This window comes from Diceros bicornis, chromosome 1 (genome assembly GCF_020826845.1).
Source record: "Diceros bicornis minor isolate mBicDic1 chromosome 1, mDicBic1.mat.cur, whole genome shotgun sequence".
Taxonomy (NCBI): Eukaryota; Metazoa; Chordata; class Mammalia; order Perissodactyla; family Rhinocerotidae; genus Diceros; species Diceros bicornis.
This window is the reverse complement of record NC_080740.1, coordinates 63,455,851-63,481,781: the sequence shown is the minus strand read 5'-3', so window position 1 is coordinate 63,481,781 and position 25,931 is coordinate 63,455,851. Positions and strand designations below refer to the sequence as shown.

The 25,931-nt window shown below is 46.0% G+C and overlaps 1 protein-coding gene across 4 annotated transcripts in view; it reads right to left on the bottom strand.

The window, feature by feature from the left end:
• SH3RF2 (SH3 domain containing ring finger 2) overlaps positions 1–25,931 on the bottom strand; it is a 133,331-nt gene that overhangs the window by 8,763 nt on the left and 98,637 nt on the right. Inside the window, exons 6-11 of one of the 4 annotated variants that reach the window (XM_058543230.1) lie at positions 23,698–23,789; positions 22,172–22,342; positions 14,776–15,026; positions 10,917–11,275; positions 8,188–8,496; positions 7,181–7,744 (exon numbers count right to left, since the gene is read on the bottom strand). In XM_058543230.1, coding sequence (XP_058399213.1) covers positions 8,221–8,496; positions 10,917–11,275; positions 14,776–15,026; positions 22,172–22,342; positions 23,698–23,789 — 1,149 coding nt within the window. In that variant the 3' untranslated portion in view covers positions 7,181–7,744; positions 8,188–8,220. Of the gene's footprint in view, positions 1–7,180; positions 7,745–8,152; positions 8,497–10,916; positions 11,276–14,775; positions 15,027–22,171; positions 22,343–23,697; positions 23,790–25,931 lie in introns of those variants that run through there. The other 3 variants (XR_009220445.1, XR_009220447.1, XM_058543222.1) reach the window with 3 other exon arrangements.

Genomic DNA, 25,931 nt, shown 5'->3' with positions numbered 1-25,931 from the left:
GGGAAGGGGTAGGAATCTGAGTGCAACCCTTTGAAGGTGCTATTTATTTGAAATCCTCTTAGATCCTCCATGCCTGTTTTAGCTGCCTCCTTATGTTTTGATTCAAGCTTGCTGATTGCTTATTTGTGAGGGTCTCCTGAATGCAAATAGCTCTCATAATCCTCTTGGATGGTCCAGGGAGTCGTTGTTTTCATGGGAAGGACATTAGGATGGCTCTGGCCTCCAGGACACGTGACCTACAGCAGTCAAACTCTGACATCGCAAATGGCCTTCGTCAAGTCGGCCAGTTACGCTAGCACTGATTCTAAGAGCGTTAACCGAGGATACACAAAATAGCCTTTGCAAATGCCTTTTGCCTTCCGCCCTGGGTCTTGGCTGGCATCTTTTAGTCCTTACCAGGCTGCAGCTCTTGTCCATCCAGCAGTGACCTTATTTGCATAATGAGCTTGCATCTGTGAGTGTGTATTTACCCCCAAAAGTAATTGTCTTTGAACTTTGGTTAAATACCAGCGTGGAACGCTGGAAGATGTCAGCTCTCTGAGCCCTCATGTTCCCACAGAGAAGACGAAAGTGGGGGTCATTTTGGAAATCATATCCCCTTTCTTCTGGGATTCTGCTCTGTATCATTTAGAGGGAGGACAGGCAAAACCAGAAATAAACTCATGAAGAGAGAGACAGAGATCTAGGGAATGCAAAATGATCACCATGTTTTGACGTCAAAGATCCAGAACCACATTGCAAGCTTTGGTCCTTTTTCAAGTTGCTTGGCTGCGACTGGCCGCCCTTGCAGCAGGGGGAGATTTGCTTTTTGGATTTCTCTGTACAGAACACTCTCACTTACCTTCCTTCCCATCCCTACTCTTGGACGACAAGACCCTACCTTGTAGTTTTTCTCTGAGAGAATTTGACCCTCCAAGTTAAAGCTTCCCCCTGGCCCCCCATCTCCATCCTTGTCCCCATGATCTCAGCAGCACACACCCATTTGTCCATCCTCTCCAACCTCAACCATGTTATATGTGCGTTTATAGTTGCCATTGAAGAAGAGGGACGTGGTGATTTAAGATTAAGGTTTGGGCTTAGACTCCTGGGTTCTAGTCCTCGTTGCCTTGGACAGATCATTTGACCTCTGAGCCTTAATTCTAATCTCTAAAATGAGATAATAGCAGTACCTCCCCTCACTGGGTTGGGTAGGATTGGATGGGGAATGCATGTGAAATGCTTGGCACATAGTAGGTGCTTGATAAATGGTGGCAATCATTGCTGGATGAAGAGTCAGAGATACTTTTTTTTAGTCTTCCGTCCATCTCAAACTAATTATGTGACCTTAAGCAAGTCATTGAAACATTCTGAGTCCCAGTTTTTTGATCTGTAGTCTGGGGACAAAAATAGGTTTTCCCTGCGTACTTCACAAGGTTCTTCTGAGAATTTGTCAGCAGCAGCAGCAAGATCTGTTTTAGTTTCAGATACTGAGGAGGTGCTTCTGGTTTCAGCAGTAGGCCACCCAGAGGTGCCAGGCAAGGCCCAGAGATAAGCTGCCTGGAGAGCCCAATCCTCACACAATTTGGGCACAGACACATCTGTATTTTCCCTATTCAGGAGCAACAAGTTCTCCCCAAACAGCTATATTTAGAAGAATTCTTATAAAAATCCCTCTAAACTAGGACTTCTCAAAACCAGACACCCTGTTGCATCAAAATCTCAATTCCCAGCAATGAATCAAGCCTTCGACTCTCAATGACAGAAGCCAGATGGGAGCTCAAATATTCAGGCAGTGTGTCTATGGTCTCAGGTTGCAATACTTTGACAGTGTTACTGAGTGTGTTACTGAGCACCTCTATAAGCTGCACTGAAAATTCCATATGGTGCACTTGTGGGAAATTTACAAGGGAATGATAAGCATGGAATTCAGGCAGTGCTTGTGAGGGAAGTGGAGATGTGGGGAAGAAAGGAATGGGATTGGGAGAAGCACACAGCAGGCTTCAATGGTATTGGCAATTATTATTTTTTAAAAAGCTAGGTGGTAAGTTTATGGTCATTTATTTTATGATCCTATATAATTCTATATCTAACATTTATTTTTTTATTTTTTATTTTTAAAGATTTTATTTATTTATTTTTCCCCCAAAGCCCCAGTAGATAGTTGTCTGTCATAGCTGCACATCCTTCTAGTTGCTGTATGTGGGACGCGGCCTCAGCAGCGGTGCATCAGTGCGGTCCCGGGATCCAAACCCCGGCCGCCAGCAGCGGAACGTGCGCACTTAACCGCTAAGCCACGGGGCCGGCCCTATATCTAACATTTAATTTAAAAAAGGGGAGAAAAGCAGAAAGGAGCCCCAAATCCAGAAAAATCTAATAAGAAACAGCACTCTGTGACGGCCATGTATTTTATCTATTCTGATAACTACTGTATCCCCATTGCCTCTCACAGAGCCTGGTCCAGAGTGGGTGATGGATATCTGTTGTGGAATGAATGGATGCATGGATGGGTCAATCTGCAGTGTTCTCCATGCTCCCTGCTCCCGCCATCTTTGATCCCACCCCTTCTGCCTTCTGTTTGTCAAAGTATAGGTCAGCAGGCGGAAGGGCTTCCTGGCAACATTTTGTTTCTGCTCTCGTCTAGGACACAATAGTATGGCCTGGCAAATAGATGGCTTGATCACTTAACATTGCTTTATTTCAAGCAAAATGTCCTTGTAAGATTTATTCTCAATGACACCAACCTGCTGCAAGGACTTTTGGAGTTAACTCCTCTGGTTTGCTCTTGCCTGCCAAACACACCCCCTAAGTGACTGTCTTTCATGGTCACCTGAGAGGTTGCTGGAAGTGCTAACACTCCCTTCTCTTAGCCAAAGGGAGAACTGGGGTCTTTCCTCTCAAGACGTAAACAAGAGAAGCATCACTGGTAGCAGCGGCTAGCCCCGGTAGAGCCCAGCTTGCTAAGCTCTTGCTCGCAGCTGGAGAAACTTGATCGGACTTTGCTATTCTGCCTGCCACAGCTGTTCACTTTCCAGGAAGGGAGTCCAGGGGCTGTGGGCTGGCCTGTGCGGACAGAGGCAGGTGAGAGGATGAGGATGGATGCCTGCTCATCTTATTGAAACAAATGACTTCCAAATCGATGCCAGAGGAGCTGGGAAGCTAAAGGGCACTGCTGATGCCTGAGAAACTGTTAGCTCAAAAAGGTAGAGTAGTGAGCATGGAACTACCAACCCTCCAAGTCAGCTCCTTTCCTAAGCCAAGGGCCTGATAAAGGTGATGGGCAAGGGCTGGACAGTGGCGAGGATGGGGGTTGGGAAGAGTGCTGGACTTGATAGCAGTGCCTTCAACCTCTGAGTGACCTCTCTGGGCCTTATTCTGTACAACAGGACAGTAAGATATTTAACAACCAGTATGGCATAGGCACCAGCCAATCAGAATGGAGAAGGGCTTTACCGCTGGAGGTCTCAGCTGCACCTGGCCTTAGCCCCTTAGCTGTTGAATGGCAGAGTAAAGGGGAGGACCTGAGGGAAGGGCCAGGATGCAGGAGTGGGGAGAGGCTTTGGGGAGCTCAGAACATCCACTATTCACCTATCGGTACAGGCCTATTTCAGTATATTAGCAAGCAGTGTGGCCATGCTCCTGCTGGATGCTCGCTCTGCTCTACAATATGAGAAAGGTGAAGTTGATTCTTGTACTTTATGTGCATCAGAATCACTTGGGGAGCTTGTTGAAAACACAGATGCCCAGTCCCCACCCCAAAGCTACTGAATGACAGTAGGAGCCAGGCTAGGCCCACTACGCTCGTGAGACTTGAGTGCCCTGGATCAGCTGATCTCTGAGGATCCAGCTCTAACTTTCAAGAGATTCATGATGACTCTGGGAGATGAAGTTCAGCACATAGTCTCTAGGGGAACATGCCCAATTCAGATGCAGGTCATGTGAGTGAGGGAAGGAGGCTGTGGGGCCACGGCAAATTGAAGAGTCATGTTCATTTATTTAACTGAGGCAGCCTTGACCCTGACCCAGTCCCACTGGATTGCTGCCACTCAGGAATGCAGGCTTGGTGTGGAGAGACCTTCTAAATTTTCCAGAGAAGTTGAAAGTCAGTGAGCCTGTACTGAGTCAGTCCCGCACCTCACCAAGTCACAGGTGAGGCATTGCTTTGAATTCTTCCTGCTCCCAAAGCCCTGTCTTTGTGATGGTGAAGGGCAGAGGAGGTGGGGCTGGCCCCGCAGGAGATAGGAAGGAGACAAGCCCTAAATGAAGATCTCGACGCTGCTTAAGGAGACCGTTTCAGTAAGGCCCTCAGAGTCTGTCCTCAGCTGGTTGTGCCCCTCCTCCACCTCTCAGACGTCCCCACTCCCCCTCAATCAGAGTCTGCCCTCAGCAGCTTTCCTAGCACTGAGGTGCCAGGATCTGATCACGGGCACCCTTCCTAGGGACTCTGAGTCTTAGCTGACGGGATAGAGCTCTCACAGGATGGAATCTTTGGCTTCAGATGTGAGGTGCTAGGGTTCTACCTGGGATTTTTGGAATGTTCCACAAAGGAGTGGATTCCTCTAAGTATAGGAGAACTTGACTTGATTGCTATATTTAAACCCAATTGCCAAATGCTTCTTTCCCCGCTTGAGACACACTTTCTCCCACTCCTCGGTCTATCTGACTCTTACTCATCCTTTAAGATTCAGCTTAGATGGCGCTCTGACCCCCACGACTAGGCTATCTTGCTTTCCTTTTAGTACCACAGCTCTGGGCATGCCCTTGTTTTAGACTTTTTCCCCTGGAATTTCAATGACCTGCTTCCTTAAAAACATTCAGGTCTAACATTTGTTAGGTGTTCACTATGTGCCATAGTCACTTTATAATATTATCTCAGTCAATCCTCACAATAGCCCAATGAAGTTGGCACTATTATCATTCCTACTTAAGAAAGCAAGGCTCAGAGAGGTTAAGTAACTTGGCCAATATCACATGGCTAGCAAGTGGTAAATGGGGATTTGAACCCAGTCTGTGTGCAGCAGAGCCTGTTATTTGTAACCATTGCACCATACTGTCTCCCCAGCCTGAAGTCAGTGTCCTAAAGTCAAGGATGGTCTCTTGGTTCATACAGCATAGTCCCAAGTTGGGCTTTGAAGTTAGATAGCTTGAGTCTGAATCCTTGCTCTGCCACTGTCTGTGGTTACCCTTCATGCCTCAGTTTCTTTGGCTCTATAATGGGGACAATTTACCTACCTTATAAGGTTATTTAATAATTAATATTAATTATTAAATAAATAATTTATTTAATAATTATTAAATATTAAATATGTTAATATTTGACATATTAAAGGTTAACCTTTAATAACCTTATATGGTTATTAAATACATCCCATTAAATTTCCTATAATTTTAATGGAAATTATAGGAAAGGATATATTTATCGTCCTCATTGCAGTGCCCAGCACATGGTAAATGTTTGAAGCATGTTGGTGGAATAAATGATGGGAGGTGCCAGTGAGTTCAACTTTTACTTGGAAATAACACCTGCCCCTTTCAAATCCTCAAAGACTCCACAGAGATGGGATTTGGTTTGGGAGGGAGTGAGTTTGATGCTGGGTATGGTTGAAGAGGCTGGATGGAATGGGGGTGGCAAGCCTTTGGAGTTGTTTACAGTTCTCAGAGAGGCTACCATGTAGAGATAGTGGACAATGGGAAGAATATTCTGTTTCATTTGGAAGGCATGGATTGAGTCTCCATTATACCCAAACAACCTGCTTGTCGCAGCCGTAGCAGTTAAAAATTAACTGGATCCATTGTTACTGAGGCACAGACTAAATATTTGGCTGGCTGGTCATATATCTGCCACTCTGGGTGTAGGGTACAGCAGATTGCTAACCTCATTGCTAAACTCATTAAGGGTGTTTTTTGGGTAAGGGTAAGGCGTAGGTACTCATATCTTGACAAATCATACGATGACTCCCTCCCCTTGTGACTTTTTCACATTTCTCCATTGGAATTGTTATATTCAGCTCAATGAGGCATGAAGTTGGGCATGTTGATTTTTGTGGAGTAGACATGAGTCAATATCTCACAGAAAGACTAGTTAACATGTTGCCTCTACCAGCCCCAAAGTCCTGACACATGTGCAATATTCCTTGGCAGTATTATGGTTTTGTTTTTGTTTTATTAAGGTCTGGAAAAGTCTATGGACAATTCATTTTGTCAAGTGTGTGGGTGGGTATGTAAAAGATTCATGTTTTTTTTTCCTTTTTTTTTCACTGAGGAAAATTAGCCCTGAGCTAACATCTGTTGCAAATCTTCCGCGTTTTTTTTTTTTTTTTTTTTTTTTTTTTTTGTGTGAGGAGATCAGCCCTGAGCTAACATCCGCCAATCCTCCTCTTTTTTTGCTGAGGAAGACGGCCCTGGGCCAACATCGGTGCCCATCTTCCTCCACTTTATATGGGACGCCGCCACAGCATGGCCTACCAAGCAGTACTTCGGTGCGCGCCCGGGATCCGAACCAGCGAACCCCGGGCCGCCGCAGCGGAGCGCGCGCACTTAACCGCTTGCGCCACCGGGCCGGCCCCTCTTCCGCGTTTTTTGCTTGAGGAAGATTAGCCCTGAGCTAACATCCGTGCCAATCCTCCTCTACTCTATATGTGGTTTGCTGCCACAGCATGGCTGATGAATGGTGTAGGTCTGCACCCGGTATCCCAACCCGCAAACCCAGGCCGCAAAGCAGAATGCACCGAACTTAACCACTATGCCATGGGGCTGGCCCCAAAAGATACGTGTTTTTAATCCTAGGATCTTCAAGAACTGTCCATGGGAAAGGTCTAACTAGACCTGTCTTTTTTTTTTTTAATGGGATCCAGCCTTAGTAGCAAATGGCATTTATGCATTTAAGTGCCCACATGGATGGTCATGTAATAAATGTTAAATCACAACAGTTAAATTTAATGAGAATTAATGGGTCATCTTATAGCATCTCCTCGGCTCTCTGGATGCCCTCTCACCCGTTCACAAGGCTCTGCCTGGCTGGTCCCGCTCACCTCAGCCCCATCTTAGTGGGGTCACCTGGTTTTGCAGACTCCATTATTCTTTCCCCACCTGTCGGGAATGTCAAGGCCGCTCTCCCCTCTTTCCTCTTCTTCCCTGATACTTTCTCCCAATGTTCATTCTCTCTCACTCTCATCACTCCCCCCTCCCTCCTCCTCATTTCCTTCATCCTCCCTCTTCTCCTCTTCCTATCCCCTTTTCCCCTCCAACCTTCTTCATCCTGTCCCTTTTAGAGCAGCTTTTATCTAGGAAGCGCCCCACCCCAGCCTTGGACTGGCATCTTCTCACTGACCTTGTTGCGTTATCCTGCAACCCGGTGAAACAGCTAGTCTGCCCCAACTGAGAAGGAATCAGAGAAAGTAAAGAACGTTGCAGTGCAAACGGAATATACATCTAAACTCAAACCCCTTACCTAGTTGTTTGTAAGCAGGTTGTTTCTTCTTGGGGAAGTCAGACTACAGAGCCAGCATGAATTAATCGTCCACAGTACTGTCCACAGCTACATGCTTCCTGCTTATCTACTGTGTAGGATTATATGTGCGAGAACAGATTGAGAAACTTCAACTATGATAACCTTTTGACACCAGGTAGTCAGCTTTCTCTCTGACCTTCTTGTTGGAGCAAACTCAGGAAGCTGACTCCTTTTGGTTTTAGAGGGTTCTCAGAAAGTTCAAAGTATTCATCTCATACCCTTCCCAGAAATTCTCCCTTTGCAGCCCGGATTATGACTCTATGGCGGGCAAAAGATAAGGCAGCTACTAGTGGCCCGTGTACAGGCCGCAGAAGATGGCAGAGGCTTGTTGAGAACATAGTGATGAGGTCAAAGAAGCAATGCCAACATTCTGACCATTGTGACACCCCTGGCTGAAGCCCCTTTTGGGACACCACTGAAATTCTACACAGAACACAGGGGACGAGAGCCCACACACTCCATGCTGGGGAACAGGGTGGCAGGATGGTCTCCCACGCCTTTGTCTGAGTAGTGGCCTTGCTGCATTGTATCATTATGTTTGGAAGGCCACCCAATTTATCTTCCCACTCAAGGCAGGAATCCCTGTTCCCACCTTTCCCTTTCCTGGAGGTAAAATGGGCAGAACAAGGACCCGTGCTCAAGTCCCCAAAGAATGGCAGGACGCCCTCAGTGGAGGCAGACTGTATTTAAATGCAATTCACCTCTTTGGGGTCTAGGAAAAGCCACCCGTAGATTCATTTGCTGGGAAACACGGTCTGCGGGGCCGAGGCAGTAGACACTGGGTTCATGGTCTTGCCAAAAGGTGACTTCTTCCGGAGGTCTGTCTGCTGTCCAGAATGGCAGCCGCTTCGGTGGGCGAATAGAATGGTCATCTCTGGGCCCAAGGGGGCTGCTTCAGGCTGGGACCCCTTAGGGGTGGCTGGCTGTTCAGGCTTTCCGGAGGTGGGATGGGAGGTGTAATGTTTGGCGGGAGGAGGGCTGTAATTCTGAAATCTCACGGTTTTGACTTGCTGCAAAAGAAAGGAGAGCAAAGGGACCCGGTGAGGTGGGAGACGTGCTATTTTCCCCGGGGACTTGGTTCATGCTGTTTCTCTACTCTTCTCAACACTCATGTATGTGTTCATTCAGCAAATACCTGCGTCTACTGTAAGTGTCTACTATGCATCATGCACTCTGTCAGGTGCTGCGAATCCAAGAGCGAACAAAACCGCCCTGACAGACAGACAATTATAACAGTGCTGTGATGGGGGAGGTATAAGAGGCTAAGGGAACACAGAGGAGCATCTAACTCAAGCTGGAATGGCACTAGTCAGGGAAGGCTTCCTGGAGGCAGAGCTATTTAAATTGAGAACTGAAGAACAAGTAGGAATTATCTAGGAGAAATAAGGGTGGGCAACCACATACCTGAGGAGAGGGCCTGAGGCAAGAGGGTATGATCAAGTATGAGAAGTTCACCTTCCCTCTCTCCTCTCTGCCTATCAATAAAATAAGGCCTATCTCAGGGCCTACCTCTTCCTTGAGGCCTCCCTGGCTGACTCTATCTAGAGAGTTCCATAGTGGCCTTTTAAGTTCCCAGAGTAGTTTGCAAACTGGACACCTGCTGGCTGAATTTAGGCTGCAGAATGTTTGAGAGTTTGATTTAGTTGCCAACATGTAAAAGTTGGGAGATTGCATATGAAAATCAGGATTTCCTATGTCTCAAAAAAACCAAAGATCTGGCGCACCAGGGCCTGTGCCCCATTCTGGCAGCAAGTGGCTGGAGCTGATTAGCGGCTCCCCCTTTATGTGGGAGGCACGGTCTCCTGTTTGCATCAGCCCCTCCTCCCCCTCTTGCTTTCACCTCTCCTAGCCTGTTATATATCTGCCTGCTACCAATAGATATTTGCTTTGGCCAACCCCTATTTTAGGGCTTGATAAAGTGTTCTATGGGACTGTTTGGCAATTAATTCTTTTTTTCCATGAAATTCGATCCTAGCGTTCCCCACTGAGAATCCAATTTTCCTCGTAATTTTGACCCTCACCATATCTAGCAGAGGTCTGGGCACTTACTAAACGCTTATAGTTGGAGGGCTGTATCTAATAGCTGGCGGTAATGGGCAACTGGGGCCTGGAAAACTTTGAATTATTTGAATACCATAAATCAGAAAAAGAACCCCCAACATTTATATCAGTCAACACGAACTTTTTCCAAATGCCTTTCCCTACAAGCTAATAGCATGGGGGTTAAGAGCATGAGTTTTTGTATCAGATCTGGATTCTACTCTAGACACTCACATGTGTCAGCTGTGTGCCTTTGGGTAACATCTTTTAACTCTCTAGGCCTCCGTTTCCTCATTTTAAAATGACGACGATGATGATAACAATACCTGCTTCAGAGGGTTATTGTCAGGATTAAACGAGATGGGATATATGAAATACTCAGCACAGCACCTGCCAGGTTGTTAGCATTCAGTAAATGCTTGACAAAGAGGAAGAAACCACACTATCTTTCCATTTGGAGGGGAATGGGTGATGGGTGGTGGTGGTGGTGGTAGTGGTGGTGGCGGTGGTGGCGGCAGCGGCGGTGATGGTGACGATGGTGATGGTGGCGATGGTGGCGGTGGTGGTGGCGGCGATTGTGGGGGTGGGAGTGGTGGTGGTGATGGTGTGATAGTGATGGTGGTGGTGGCAGTGGTGGGGGTGGTGGTGGCAGTGGTGGTGGTGGTGACGGTCAATAAACTAAAAGATACCACCTAATTTTCATAATGTCACCTTCTCCATCCCACTATCCCTCCTATCTCGAGGATATTATTGAGAACATAATACTTTTATAAAAACTGTCATATCTTTTAGTGGGAAAAGCCCTGGACTAGAAGTTAATGGATCTGACCTCTGCCACAAAGGTCACAATAACAGCTATGTGTTGGAGTCGATATAACTCAGTGTGACCTTGAGAGATCACTTAAATTCTCCTGTGTCTCAGTTGCCTCTTCTATACCATGAATAATTATGTATTAAGCCCTGTGTAAGCACTTTACACATCTTATCTCATTTAATCTCCACTCCAATCCTATGAGACTGTTACTATTCTTACCACCATTTTACAGATTAGGCAAAAAAGGAGTCAGAAAGGTGAAGTGTTTTGGCCAAAGTCTCCAGCTAGCAAGCAGCAGAGCTGGAATTCAAATCAAGATTTTGTCTAATGCCAAAGCCATGTTTTTTCCAAGCCATCTCCGGGCCTTGAAAGAGTACGTATAAAATATTCGGGAGGCATAAAGGGGGTTGAGTAACACGTAGGGAGGGTGTGAGTGGTGTGAGGATGTGGAGGGGGGTTGTGTGTGAGGATTCTTTTGAGGCTGAAAATTCGATTCCTTGTCCACTAAAACTGAAATCTCAGGAGCTGGAATACTGTGCAAAGAGTCAAGCCCCCCTAATGTCACCTTGCTCCTACCTTTTCGCTGCCATTTCTTGAGTTTTCTGGTTTCACCAGGATCGATGGTGGGGCAGATGCAGGAGGTTTTGGGAGAGGCTCACTCTTGATGGGGATTTCCTTGCCTTCCATGATGAGGGAACTGGCTGCCGAGTGGATCCTGGTGTCGCTGCCCCTGCTGACGCACGTGAGGGCAGGCTCCCCAGTGGGAGCGGGCTTGGGTCCCATCTCTGCCATCACTGCTGAGGGTGAGGAGGGGACCCCCTGCGGCTGGTAGAATTGGTACTGCTGAGGCTGTACGACCATGGTGGGGCTGCGCCTGAGGGAGCCCACCACAAGGGTGGGGATCCCTGACTGGACGGGTCTCTGCAGGGATCCATCTGCGGAATTATATGACAGAGATATCAGCAAGGGGGGCGGCTGACAGCAGGTCGGGTTGGGGCTGGGTAAGCAGTGTGTCCTGATATCCCAGAATAGTTACGTGCTTTCCCAATTGACTGTGCTCACATTCTCTCAGGGTCTTTCAAAGGTGACCTTATTCTTTTTTTAGTGCTGTTTGCTGATGTTGGCAGCAAATGACTGGCTAGCTGAATGTTGGGGTTGGGGGGGGCCGGTCAGAAGGTATATTACTTCCATTTGCCTTCTCTCTCTCTCTCGCTGTCTCACACACACACACACACACACACACACACACACATACACACTCCTACTCTGTCTCTCCAGGCCCCTAAGATGGAAAGTGAAGAAGACAGACCTAAAGAGACAGCTTCACAGTGAGAAGCAAATATAGAGGCATACAGACCAAAGAGGAAAAAAAAGACAGAGACAGAAAGAAAGATACAGGGCCGGCCCCGTGGCTTAAGTGCGGGTGCTCCGCTGCTGGCGGCCCGGGTTCGGATCCCGGGCGCGCACTGACACACTGCTTCTCCGGCCACGCTGAGACCGTGTCCCACATACAGCAACTAGAAGGATGTGCAACTATGACATACAACTATCTACTGGGGCTTTGGGGGGAAAACAAATAAATAAATAAAATCTTAAAAAAAAAAAAAAGAAAGATACAGAGAGCAGAAACTGAGAAACACAAGAGAGGGTCAACTGAGAGGGAGGAGAGACAGGAAGGGAGGAGACTCGGACCAGCTGATGGAAAAAAATTCTCACAGAAGCTTCAGGCACATAGTGGTGGGATCGCTTTTAGTCAGGGGGTGCAGCGGGGAAGGGTGAATGGGATTAAGAGAGAGAGTGGGTGTGTCAGGCAGACGTGACACCAGACAGAAGCAAATTTGGAAAGGTGATTCCAGAGTTAGGGCTGTAAGAGGAGGAGCTTTGCAAAGTCCCATGACACAGGCTCTGGCGTCAGACTTACACGCAGGGACCCCGGGACAAGTCAGTCACGTCACCACCTGTGCCTCAGTCCTCTCATTTGTAAACCAGAGCTAATAATAGCCCCTTGTCAGGCTGGTGGGAGGATTACGTTATGATGTGTACAAAGTGTTAGGATAGCGCCTGGAACACAGTAAATGCCCATGTTTGTTAGCTATCGTTATTTTGGGGTAAAGGATAGCAAACCCTAAAAATGCAAGTCCTGGAGTTTGGTTTTACCCCTTCCCTGAGCTCAGTCTTTTTTTGTTGTTGTTAACTGAGATGGTCCTCCCACAGGTAAAGGAACCATTCCTTCCCCTCAAATCTTCTGGAGACAGGAGATCCTCATCCCTTGGGCATGTGTCCTGTAAGTGATCTAGGGAGTAATTAGGAGTTCATCGCACTCTAGGGAGAGCTAGGGAAGACACTCCCTGAGAAGCATTGTGGGCCATTTCTCCATAAGGGTCTCCAGCGCTTGGAGAGCCACAGTGACGTCCAGTTAGAAATGTCAGTCCTTCGTGACCCGCTGTGGACACATGTGTGAGTCAGTCATTTGTGTCCAGCACAGAGGGCCTGAGCCAAGGCCACGTTCTGCGTCGTGACTCTTCATCAAGCCAGATGTGAACACAAAAAGCAAAATGCTCACTAAACACAGTCAGTGTTCTCAGCTGCTGCAAGCAAGCCAGTCACCATTTACACAAGTCTGACCTTTCAATGTAGACATTTATTTTCCACTGACAGCCCTGTGAGGTGCATGCAGTCAATTCTGCTGTCATTTCTCTTCGCTTTGGGGAGACTGATAGTTTGACTGGCCTCACCTTGGGAAAACGCAAAGAGAAAGCCTCCGGGATCTGGGAAAGTCAAAGCAGCACCGGGCAGACATGGCCTTAGGCTCCCGGAAACATGTGAAAAATTGATTTTATGCCTTATCTATTTATCTTGTCAGTTCCTGATTTCCAAGAGAGTTAATGCTTTCTTATTACATGTGTATACAATGCAAGCAGTGAAAGCTCCAAGCCAGTCAAGATCTATGCAAAGGTGGGGAGGGAGGGTATGAAAGGAAGTGTGAGCAGTTGCCAATGGGATGCACCTCTCAGCATTCGTAAGTGGTCTACACTGAGTCTAAGTGAGTTAATGCTCTGGATGGACCGAAGATGATGTGCTTAGGTGTAGTAGCAATCGTAATACTCATAAAATAGTAATACTATGAAAATAGCTAATATTTCTTAAGAGCTTATTATGTACCAGGCACTGGGCCATCAGTCTCATATGGATTATTTTATTAAATCCATACGATAACACTGATGAGGTCGGAACTATTTTTATTTCCATTTTACAAATGAGAAAACTGAAAATTGAAGAGGTCAGTAATTTGCCCGAGGCTGTTATGACGGGATTGCTTCTTTTGTGCATGTGTGGGGGCAGAGAAGGTGGAGGAAGGTGCAGGAGGGTGAAGGAGGAGGCAGGGTTGGGTAGAATTGAGAGGCAACAGTAGTGGGACTGGTGGTCCAGCAGGTGATCAGACGAAGGCACTGGGAGGGGGTAGAGCTAAGATATTTGCTTTAATTTTCTCGGGACATTTTCTTGTGTGGCACATTGTCCCACAAGTGACTTTTTTGCACTGACTAATCATACTGCATTTTTATACTTAATCATTTTTTAAAATAACAAGAGAGATTGCAGAGCCCAGTTGAAATCAGGGGACATAGAATAAATCAAATTTTGCTTGGCTTGTTGTCTTCTTCCAGAGCAAAATACACTTGCAGGTGTAATACAGAACCTTGATGTTTTGTAGAGTAATTGGTTTCAAACACTTTTTAGAACCCCTGAAAAGGAAGTCTCATGTAGAAGTTCAATACGTTAGGAGATAAAAGCATGGCTTTTAAGATGAAGGATCTGTATGTATTGCCATGTGTACAATGTGGATGTTATAGAGGTAGAAATAAAAGCAAAGTGCAGAACAGTGCAGTAAGTATGATCACAAGGTACATATATAAATGGAAGAGAATTTGGGACTGGAGGTTAGGATATGAAGGAAATTTACTTTTTATTTTTGTACAACTTTTTTACCTTGTGCATATCTTAGTTAAGTAACAAAGTGGGAGTCAGGGGCTCTTAACATTGACTCCTTAACCCTCTTTCTTCCTCCCTCTCTCCATGCTTCCCTTTTGGCACCCCTGAGGGGTTCCCTGGAGCAGAGTTTGAGAAGCACTGATCCAGCAAGTGATTTCATCATTCTGTCTTAATAAGAGCCAGCATCCACTCTGGCTGTGTTCTAATTACACGTTGGCACTCAGAGCTGCTATCATCCCAGCCGTTCAATGTGCACGTATGAAGTGACCAAGGGCAATGATCTTAAGTTGGCCTGGCTTCATCCAACAAAATAAAACTTAGTATTTGCGAATTTCAAAGCACCCTTAGCAGAGGCTTGTTTTAAAGCCAAGATCCCTGTTTTTGCAAAAAGTGCTCTGTCTACCCCAGAGTCAGATCCCCCCATCACTTAGCTCTAGACACGTACCTCTCTGCCACCACTTACTCTTTCTCATGCTGCTCCGCCCTTTCCGAAGAGAGCCCTGTCCTGCAGTCCCCGGGCTGGCCGTGCTCCTCACGGGGTTGACTATGGCGGTGGGCACAAAGACGGACTTGAAGGGGCGGCTTTGTCGGGGATCACCTTCCACAATGCTACCTTGGGAGGACACAGAGGAGGTGGATAACGTCCATGTGGTGTAGACACCAGGGCTCCGGGAATCTGGAAAACTAGATGTCTTTCTAGTTGTGGAAAATTTTTTAAAAGAAAAGAAAGAGAGAATGTTCAGTCAAGAGTCTTATTTTAAAAAATTATCAGCTCCCAACCATATAACAAATGTGGCTGCTCCTCACCCTCTTCCTACCCATATATACTCTCCTCATCAACCACACAGGACTGACCAAGGACGCCTCACCTCCTACACAGTGATAACCGTGTGAGTGTGCTGAGGGCAGGGGAGGCTCTCACACCGAGGCCCTGGTGGAACTAGAAGACTTGAGTTTTGTCATCTTTCCCTCCAGCTCTGAGCACTCCTCACCTACCTCCCTTCAGCCCTTGAGTTCAGATCACAAAATCTTGTACGTTTTCACTTCGCTTTTCAGTGGTGATTTCTTGTTCATTCAATGACTTTTCTACTCGATTCTAAACTCTTTGAAGGCAGAGATTTTATAGGACTTATTTTATATCCTCTGCATTCTGCCTATATTGTTTATTAATAAATGTTTGTTGAATGGCTACTATGATGCTTTCAGCATCATATGATGCCAGTCATTTTGGCTAACACATATTGAGCACTTACTGTATGTCGGGCATTGGCCAAGGGCTTTGCCCACCTTATCTTATGGGTTCTTCATACAGCCTTCTGAGGTAGGTACTATTAGTGCCACTATTTTATAGATTAAAAAAATAGAGATTTACAGTTACTTGCCCAAGCAACTACTAGACCTGAGATTTGAACCCAGGTCCAGGCTGGCCCTCTGCTCTACCACTGAGCTACACCACCTGTGCTCTTACCACTGGGCTACACTGCATTCTGGCTAGTTAGAGCATTCATCATTTGGTAGCAGGGAAAACCCTGCATCCTGCTTGAAAGAAACGAAGTAAAGCAGCTAGTAGGCCCTATACCTCCCTCCATAAGACCCTAATTCTTCAGCCTGTGGCTCTGATTTTTAAGAACAGTATTAAAGTTTTGTAAAACAATAATCCCTTGTCCATTGTTTCCAGCCTATAGCTCTCTGAATCCCATGGGGATTGGCAGTCATTTTACATGCCCTTCTTGCCCTTTTACGAATCTGACCCCAACATCACAGCCCCTACTGAACAGACCATCAACCACCTTGTCACTCTGTTGATTAAGTAACTTCTGCTAATTCCCTGGGAATAACCAACTCAACCAAGGCCCTAGCACAGAGATGCTCTTCATCGTGGTTTCCTTTCCATCAATGCCTCCAGGTTTCTCTTTAGGTAATTTCCCCTTATTTCTCTGTTTTTCTCCTCCTTTTTCTTAAAAAAGTGATATGCAATTTAATAGCGAGCCAGCCAGTGTTGTACAAAGATGGCTAAGGCATCATTTAATGTTGTTAACTCTGCCCAAGGAGCATATGCAGCCAAACGCTCTAGGAACTGATGCTTGCAGCAAGGGGACTTCTATCCATAGCCATCGACCTGCCTCTTGTCCTGAGATGCAGTCAGTGAAGGGGAGTGGCTGTCCACCAGTAAAAGCTCAGACTCCATTCTGGAGATGAGGGCTGGGCGGTGGAGAGAAATCCCCAGCACTGGCTTCCATGTAGAGTCTGCGTCTGCTTGTCTTTTGAACAGACGCCTCAAGGTGTTGGATGCTGCAAAATGGACTGACAACTAGAAAGACAGATTCCAAAATTGTTTCCAGAAGCAGGAGAAGCAGCAAGGACAGAATATAGTTAATTAGGCCCAAGCCAGCCTTATTCCACCAGTCCCTTCTTTGAACAACTGTTTACAGACCAAGGTGTGACCCCATTTTTCTGAGCCCAGCACTAGGCCAGATTCTAGAAACTGCTAAATCCCAAGGCCCCCAACCAACACTGAGGTCCTCTGTCTTTTGGCAAAAAGCTCAGCACTTACCTAGCACTTTCTTCTAACATCAAAGCACTTTGCTAACGTATATTAATTAATCCCCATGACACCCCAGACCTGCAGACAATACGACCCTTGTTTTCCAGATAGAGAGACTGAAAGACAGTCCAGGTTTAAGTGGGAGGAGTGCATGTTGCCTCTGATTTGCTCCATTGTGCTGCTGTGAGTGTGCATGTCCCTGTGTCCCCTTTTCTATCTCTGCTATGAGCCTGTAAGAACTTGCCCAATATTTGAATGGGGCATTATAAACAGCGGCTCTACCGTGCTCATCACCGACAGTAGCCTCCTGGTAAGGCGAAAGCTTGGACCTTGACAATCTTTACATAGTTCTGTGTAGAAAGTTAAAGGAAAATGAGTGGTGGCCTATGTGTTGCTTTTCTCCATCCTTAAGGCACCAGGAGAACATACGTGTCTGGTGAAGGCTGCAAGAAAGAGAAATATCCTGGCTAACTGGGCAGAAGGGAATTTATTGGGAGGACAGGAGGGGAGGAAAGGGCTTGGAAACAGGATCCAAGGGAGGCTGCAGAGCTTGGCAGCAGGAATCTGAGGTGGGAAGAGTCTGATCAGATGCTGCTACTTGTGTTCTTGCCATGAACGGTTTTCAACTTCACCTACATTCTTTCTTCCCTTGTTCCAATTTCCAGGTCCCAAGAGGGAGCGTCAGATTGGCTACGCCGGTCCCTTAGCTGTGGTGATGGGTTGAGGAGGAGTTGGTTTCTTCAGCCTATGAAAAGGGAGGAAACTTCTGCCTCCCACCAAGACTAGACATGAAGGAGGAGACCCAAAGGGACGTTGGTGCGATTAAGAAGAGGTGTGTACAAAACCATGACAAACGTACTGTACAACCTGAGCCAATGGATGCCTCCAGGATCTGGGGACATATACCATGGTGGCAGGGAGTTACTTGGGGTCAACGCAGCTGGACAGGTTGGCATCACCATCTAGCACAGAGGGCTGGAGCTCTGGACAGCACAGCAGCTTCTTCCTCTCTCAGGAATTAAAAGCCTCACTTGCTGAATCTTAAGTTGAAACTCTGGCATTTTGGTCAACTCTGGTCTATAGTTAGTCCCAAAACTCTGGCTGAGGATGACGCCAATAAGAGCACGGGTTCAAATGCTCTGGGAGCACGTCACACCTTCGAGCCCTGGCTGTTTTATGAAAGGCTGCACTGAACACCAGAGGGGCTGGTGGCAGAGCAGAGCCACCACTGCAAACAGAAAACAAAGACGGGAGGAGGGAGACCTCACACACACAGACCAAGAGCAGAAAGGGGCCTTGCACACGTGGGCCAACCCACCCAGTTCTAACACATAACCTGCTAAAAGTAGTAGAAACTCAGCTGACAAGGGACGGCATCATTCAGCCCTGAGAGGCGGGAGAAGCCAGATTCCCCGCTGTAGAAGTGGTGGTTAAGAAGAAGGGTGAGCTGCCCCCTGAGAGACAAACTGGGCATATGTCATCCACGTCCAAGATTAGTGAGGACGGGAACTTTCTTTGCATCAGGGAGGCCATCAAGGGAAACACATACACACGGAAAGCATTGATCCTCTGTCACTTAATAGCTCTCAGGGGAATACATTCTGACAGGGACTAGCTCTTCTTGGAAATGCTGGTACCCTAGAAGCAAAAATACCCATCAGCATAAGTAGCACCTCAGTACATGCATATGTTCAGATTTCTATGAGCTAGGGATGGGGGATGGACTCAATGGCAATCTGTAGTGCTGAAACTCCGTCCATTGTCTGACCTGCAGCCATCTCAGAGCGGGTGAGTCTAGATGCTCATGACTTGCCCAAGAACACAACAAATCTACCTAGGAGAAAAGCCAAGAAGGAGAGAAAGGGAAGCTGGAGCCTTGAAATACACTGGAATGAAATCCTACATGCATTCTAGTTCGAGTGACCATATGTCCTGATTTTCCTAAGAGAGTCTCAGTTTACACATACACTCCTGGTGTATTAAGAATATCCCTCTTTTATCTCAAAAGTTTCCTAGTTCGTTTGTTTGTTTGTTTGTTTTTTGTGAGGAAGATCAGCACTGAGCTAACATCCGTGCTAATCTTCCTCTTTTTGCTGAGGAAGACCAGCTCTGAGCTAACATCTATTGCCAATCCTCCTCCTTTCTTTTCCCCAAAGCCCCAGTAGATAGTTGTATGTCATAGTTGCACATCCTTCTAGTTGCTGTATGTGGGACTCGGCCTCAGCATGGCCGGAGAAGCGGTGCGTCGGTGCGTGCCCGGGATCCGAACCCGGGCCACCAGTAGCGGAGTGCGCGCACTTAACGGCTAAGCCACGGGGCCAGCCCAAAAGTGTCCTAGTTTGGATGACAAATTATATGGTCACTCCTATTCTAATGGTTCTTTCCTGGCATAACCAGGACTTTGGGCTAAGGCCTGATGCATAAGCAAATGCCCTAGTAGTAGGCATGGGCCCTGGAGAATTCCTGTTAGATCCCATGGAAGAAACTGTTCATAAATCAGGTAGCTGTCCTTGCTCTTCATTGTCACTTCTAGAGCATTCTCCCAGACCCTCCTAAATACTTCCCAGCTTTGACTCATGTTGTCAGACTCTACCACCCCCCACTGCACTTGTTGCAGTCATCATTTGCCCTCTAGATCTCTCCCCTCATTCCTTAAAGATTTTAGCTCCTGGCTCACTGTCATTCTTTTCAATACAACTGACCCTGCCACGATGATCTCATCAAGTCTTAGGGCTTTAAATACCATCTCAAGCCTGGACCTCTTTCCTAAATGCTAGACTTGCATACTCAACTGTTTACCAGCATGTTCACTAGGATTACTAATAGGGATCTGAGACTTAATCTGCTGCAAACTAAGCTCTTGCTTCCTCCTCCACACCTCAAAACCTGTTCCTCTTTGGTTTTTATCTCCACCTCAGTAAAAGGCAACTCCATGTTCCGGTTGCTCAGGGCAAAAAACATGGAATCATTTTGAATCCTCTCTTCTTTCACATCCATATTTGATCTGTCAGAAAATCCTATTGTTTCTACCTTCAGAGTATATCCAGAATCTAACCACTTCTCCCTACCTCCACAGCTAACACTTGGTTCAGTTCACCATCACCTCTCCCCTGGATTATTACCATATCCTCTTAACTAGTCTCTCTACTTCCACCTTTTCCTCTCTACGGTTTGTTCTCAACCCAACAACTAGAGGGATTCTGGTTAGAACATAAGTTAGATCATGTCACTCTTCTGCTCAAAACCCTGCAACAGGGTTAAAGCCAAATTCCTCCTTATGACCTAGAAATTTCTATAAGATCTGGCCCCCTGTTACCATTCTGACCTCATCTCCTACTAGCCTTCCCCTCACTTGCTCTAATCCCCTCCTATTGGCCTTCATGTCAGATATACTCCTACCTCAGGGCCTTTATACTTGCTGTTCCTTTGGCCTGGAATACACTTCCCTCAGAGAGTCACGTGGCTCAGCCTCCTCATTTCCTTCATTCCTCCTTCTCACTGCTCAGTAAGGCTATCCCTGACCAACCTTTTAAAATTTTAATCACTCCCACACAAACTGTCTCCCCCTTTCCTGATTTATTTTTTCTTCTTAGCCCCTATCATTAACACACCATATATATTACTTATATATCTTATGTATTGTCTGTCCCACTGTGTAAGCTCCTGTTGGCAGGCATTTTGTGATTTTGTTCACTGGTATTTTTCCAGTGGCTGGAACGGTACCTGACACGTAGTGAGTGCTCAATTAATATTCGTTGAATAAATGAATGAAAGAATCAGTTATAGACACTCTTAGATTGCCTTTGGAGATTTTGCAACTTTCTAACAAAGCCCAAGAACCTTCCATTGAAAGGAATAACTATGATCTTCTACTCCAACTTTCTGTCATGTGAAGAAATCTTTTTCTACAAACCTGGATCTATGGGAACCCAGACTTTGCCTGTATCCTTCCTAGAAAGGGGGTCCACCACCTCACCACTCAGCCTAATTGGAAAAATCTATGGGTTAGAAAGTGCAGTCTTCTATTGAACCAAAACCTTCTAAGTTGTATCCACTGGTTCATTGCCCTTCATGGAACAAATCTACTTCCTGGTCTACACAGTCTATCATGGTCCCTCTGAACCTTGTTCTACAGCTTAAACAACCTTAGTTTCTTTTTTTTTTTTTTTAATTATTTTATTGAGGTTGTATTGGTTTATAACATTGTATAATTTCAGGCGTACATTATTATATATCAGTTTCTGTATAGATTGTATTGTGCTCACCACCAATAGTCTAGTTTTTATCTATCACTATACACATGTGCCCCTTTACCTCTTTCGCCCACCCCTACCCTCTTCCCCTCTGGTAATAACTAATCTGTTCTCCTTATCCATGTAACAACCCTAGTTTCTTTATTGTTTTCTCCCGTAATATAGTTTTCTGTCTCACCATCCTTGCTGCCCTCCTCCGGACACAGTGCCCACCTACATGAAGGCCCTCCAAACTGGACATATGACTCCAGGTCTGACCTAGAGAGTACAATGGGATTATCACTTTCCTTGGAGTTATGACTCTCTGGCATGTCATAAAGACAGCATCTGATGTGGGCTGATAGTCTCACCACCTTGTGACAGGCTTTGGCTGGGCTGACACAGGGTGGAGTAGGAGGAGTCATGGATAGTTTTGGGGTCTGTGTAGATTTGTGGTCATGGTATGAGGTGGCTGGACAAACTGTGGGCAGCTGAAATTGATAGGTATGCCACAGAATGAAAAAATCTGGGAAAAGCTCTTGGGGATGAAGACCTTCAGGGTAACTGGCAGGTATGGACAGGTAGTGGTCTGAGTTCATGGAAACTCCGTCTAATGGCCTGGCATCCTGGAAGTTTCCTGACAAGCTCTGGGAAGACATCCGATCATCACATTTTCCCATTTGCCACTAGGTGGAGTATCGAGGTGCAGGATGTGAAGTGGGATTTGGGGGGTTTCTATAGTAGAAAACCTGAAATCTAGTTCTTGAGCAAGTTGCTTAACTCTGCATATCTGTTTCCTCATCTGTGAAATAATATCTACCTTACAGGATTCTTGGGCATGGCCAATGAGTTAAAAGGTGCGAAAGGGCTTGTAAAATGTGAAGAGCTATAAAAAAAATAACCATTTTTGCTATCTTTTTTAAAAGTGTTAGGAGGGTGCTAGGGCAAAAGCTGTTTCTTGGCCCATACCCTGAAAGCGCATTGAGTCCTTCAGCAGTTCAGCCCACAGATGGCCCCGCCTAGAGGACCTGACCTCCCAATGCCTGAGATTGCAGAGGACACACCTGAAAACGGGGATGACGTAGTTGTTGGGAAAGATGCCGACTCGTCCAGTGACCAAGGAGACGCCCCTGAGCCAGCCGTCCTGGCACTTCCCCAGGACCCTGATGCCTTCTCCCTTCTGTAGGTCCAGCTCGTCGGGTCCATGGGCTGAGTAGGAGTGCAGGGCTACAAACCTGGGGAGACACAGAGAACTGGTGAAGGAAGAAGGCGAGCTGCTAGTGCAGGGCGTGGAACTAGCAGAGAGCGAAGGGAGACAGGACCTCAGAGCCCATCAGCTGAGCGGCTGATTAAAAAAGTTTAAAAACCTTTGAAAAATGGAAACCTCAATATGTAAGGCACACAAAAGTGCTAGAACCTGGTTGAAGCAGCAGTCGAGGGGCCCAGATCCCTGCCCTGTCCATCTCCCCACTCTTCCGTAGAGTACCACACAGCTGCAAATCGCCAGTTTAGGCCACATTGGCACTTTGACAATGGGAAACTGGCCTAGAGTAGAGAAAGGAGTTGGTGACCTGGAATTAGTGGCAGACCTGGTCTCAAACCCAGAAGTAATGGCTCTACCTAGGATGCTCTTTCACACTGCTTAGAGTGTCACCCAAGAAAGTGGTCTCAGCCACAAGGTTCAGGGAAATGAGAGGTCAGCACAGAAGCCCCTCTGATCTCCCTCTCCTGAAAGTAGCACCATGTTTGACCCCCAGGAATGGCCCGAGAAGCTAGCTTAATGCGGGAGGGAAATAGACATGGGGAAGTGGTCCACTGGGTTGATGGGGTTGATTTTAGTGTTTTGGCACACAATGGAATACTGGCTGCATGGTAGGATGGAGGGGAATGGGCTTAATATGGAATAATGTCCTTGGGTTAGAGCAGTGACTTTCCAGTCTGAAGTCCACACAGGAGTCAGGCAGGTAGCATCCAGGGATGAGTCAGGGAGTGAACACACTAGGGAATAGGAGGCTGTGGACGTGAGAATTCCTGCCTAAAGGCATTAAAAAATAACCCACTTTGGCTTGCCAGATTCAGGGGTTACCAGTATATGGCCTTCAGGCTAGACCTTAGGAAGTCCTAGAAGGACTAGAAGTCTAGTCTAGAAGTCTAGAAGACTCTAAGGACTATGAGACACTGGAATGTTTTATCAAAGGGGCTAGGGGAGTGTTCTCATCTGCAAGTTTTTTTTCCCCCTCCGAAACGCTATATTTATTTTTTGCTGATTACTAAAGCAACATCTATTTATGACCCAATATTTTGAATCTAATGGAAGACAATAGAAATTTCTCAATACCCAATCTCCCAGCAATGTTTTGGTATATAATCTTCCAGTCTTTTTCTACTTTTGTAAAATAATATGCTAGGACGATGTAGTTTGCTAGTTTGTGTTTTTTGCCATTATTTCCTTTGGAGGTTGTAAAGGAAGGGGAGCTGTTGTCTCTCTGGACGGGATGGTTTGGGAGTGGGGATGCTCTACGGCAGAGGGATGGCAAAGATGACCCCTCTGTGCCAGGACCGGGAGTGGAGGGCTAAGCTTTTTACTCACATGTTAGCTGAGAGGTGTTGCTGGGAGCCGGGCAGACTGACGATGGCTGTGGAGTGTCCTGGAGATGCAGGTGCAGAGTGATAAGTGCTGACCTACGCAGACAGAAAAGACAGCCAAGCAGACAGTGAACGCCAGAAGCCAGGCCCACAGCAGAGCTGCTACAGAAAGGCCTGACGCAGCTGAAAACCAAGAACCGTGCCCAGTGCCACCCGTTGTGCATCTTCTCTGTGGTTTGTGGCTGTGAGCAGAGTGGGGCGGGGATGGATTGGTTTATGGCTTGTCGGGGTGGCATGCCAGGGCTGCATTCCAAAAGATTGCTCAGTTACGACAGAGGATGAAGACCCATCCATTTACAGTCAACAGGGCACTGCCAGGCTTGTTGGTCTGCGCCCCCCAGACCCTCCTCCTCATCTCCCACTCCACTCATCTCCCTATACGAAAACCTACTCTTGGGAAGTGATATGACGGCTAATATTGATTGAGAACTTAACACTTGCCAGGCAGTTTTAAGTGATTTACAAGTTTCAGCTAATTTAATCTTTATTACAGTTACTATTATCATCCCCATGTTTGAATGAGAAACTGAGGGAAAGAAAGGTCACCGAACTATTATGAAACAAAGCTTAAAACTGGGTAGTCTAGGTCATGAGCCCACACTCTTATTAATGCTAGTACTAACACACACACACACACACACACACACACACACACACACGTTTATCCAGTGACTTACGGAAGGTGAATCTGAATCCTGTTCACTTTTCAGGATGAAAGAGACAGCAACAATGCTAAATGCTCCTGCAAACTGCCTACTATCCTGGGACCTTGCCTTTTACCTAACATATTACCTTGCTTATTTCCCTCTTGGCACGAATCACAGACTGTGATTGTTTCCTTGTTCATTTACTGACCATCCCCTCACTAGTAAGTTCCATGAGGGCAGGGACTATGTCTTGTTCATCATTGTATTTCTTATGTGCTCAATATGTACTTGTAGCTTAAAGAACAGATGAATGAATAAAAAGGTCTTCCTACCCAGGGCACCAAGGACTAATGAAACCTCAACCATCTCCATGCCATCCAGAATCAATACATTTAATCTGTCTTCACTTATTCACCCATAAGTGATGGTAACTATATATGTGTACCTTTTTAGGACTATGCTTTTGTGGGTACAACTATTGTTTGCGTATGTGTGTTTGGGCAGGTGTGAATACATTACTGAGTGCATATGTCTCTGGTTCTGAGTGCAAATGTGTATGTTTGTTCAGAACCCACAACAATTGTATGTATGTATATGATGGCATTGGTCTATTATATGTCTGATTATGTTCACACATGTGGGTCTGTGGATTGATATGCACATATGCTATGTGTGATTGTACGAGGTTGTGATTGTAAATGTCTATGTGGGATTCTGTGTGTATGTCTGTGAACTCTAGAGGTGTATGCAGGTATGCATGACTATACAGTTGTGTGTGTGTCTGTGTTGATGATTGTCTAGAAATATATGTGTGGTTGTGTATGTATGTATGACATTTTAAGAATCCAGTCTGGTTATAGGATCAGAAAACCATTCCAATCAGTTAATAACAAGTATTGGCAAGAATGTAGAGAAATAGAAACTCTCATATAGTGCTGGTGGGAATGTAAAATGGTGTAGCCCCTTTGGAAAATAGTCTGGCATTTCCTCAAATGAATAAACATAAAATTACCATATGACCCAGTAAGTCCACTTCTAGAACCCAAGAGAAATGAAAACCTATGTCCACACAACTTGTACATTAATGTTTATAGCAGCATTATTCATAATAGCCAAAAGGTGAAAATAATCCAAATGTCCATCAACTGATGAATGGATAAACAAAATATAGTATATCCATACAATGGAATATTATTCAGCCATAAAAGGAATGATGTATTGATACCTGCTAGAACATGGATAAACCTTGAAAACATTATGCTAAGTGAAAGAAGCCAGATACAAAAGACCATATTACATAATCATATGAAATGTCCAGAATAGGCAAATCTATAGACATAGAAAGTAGATTAGTAGTTTCAGGGGCTGGGGATATAAGGGGATATGGGGGTGATAGTTAAAGAGTACAGGGTTTCTTTTTGAGGTGAGGAAATGTTATAAAATTGTGGTGGTAGTGGTTGCACATTCTGAATTGTACACCTTAAATGGGTGAATTGTATGCCATGTGAATTATACGTCAATAAGCTCTTAA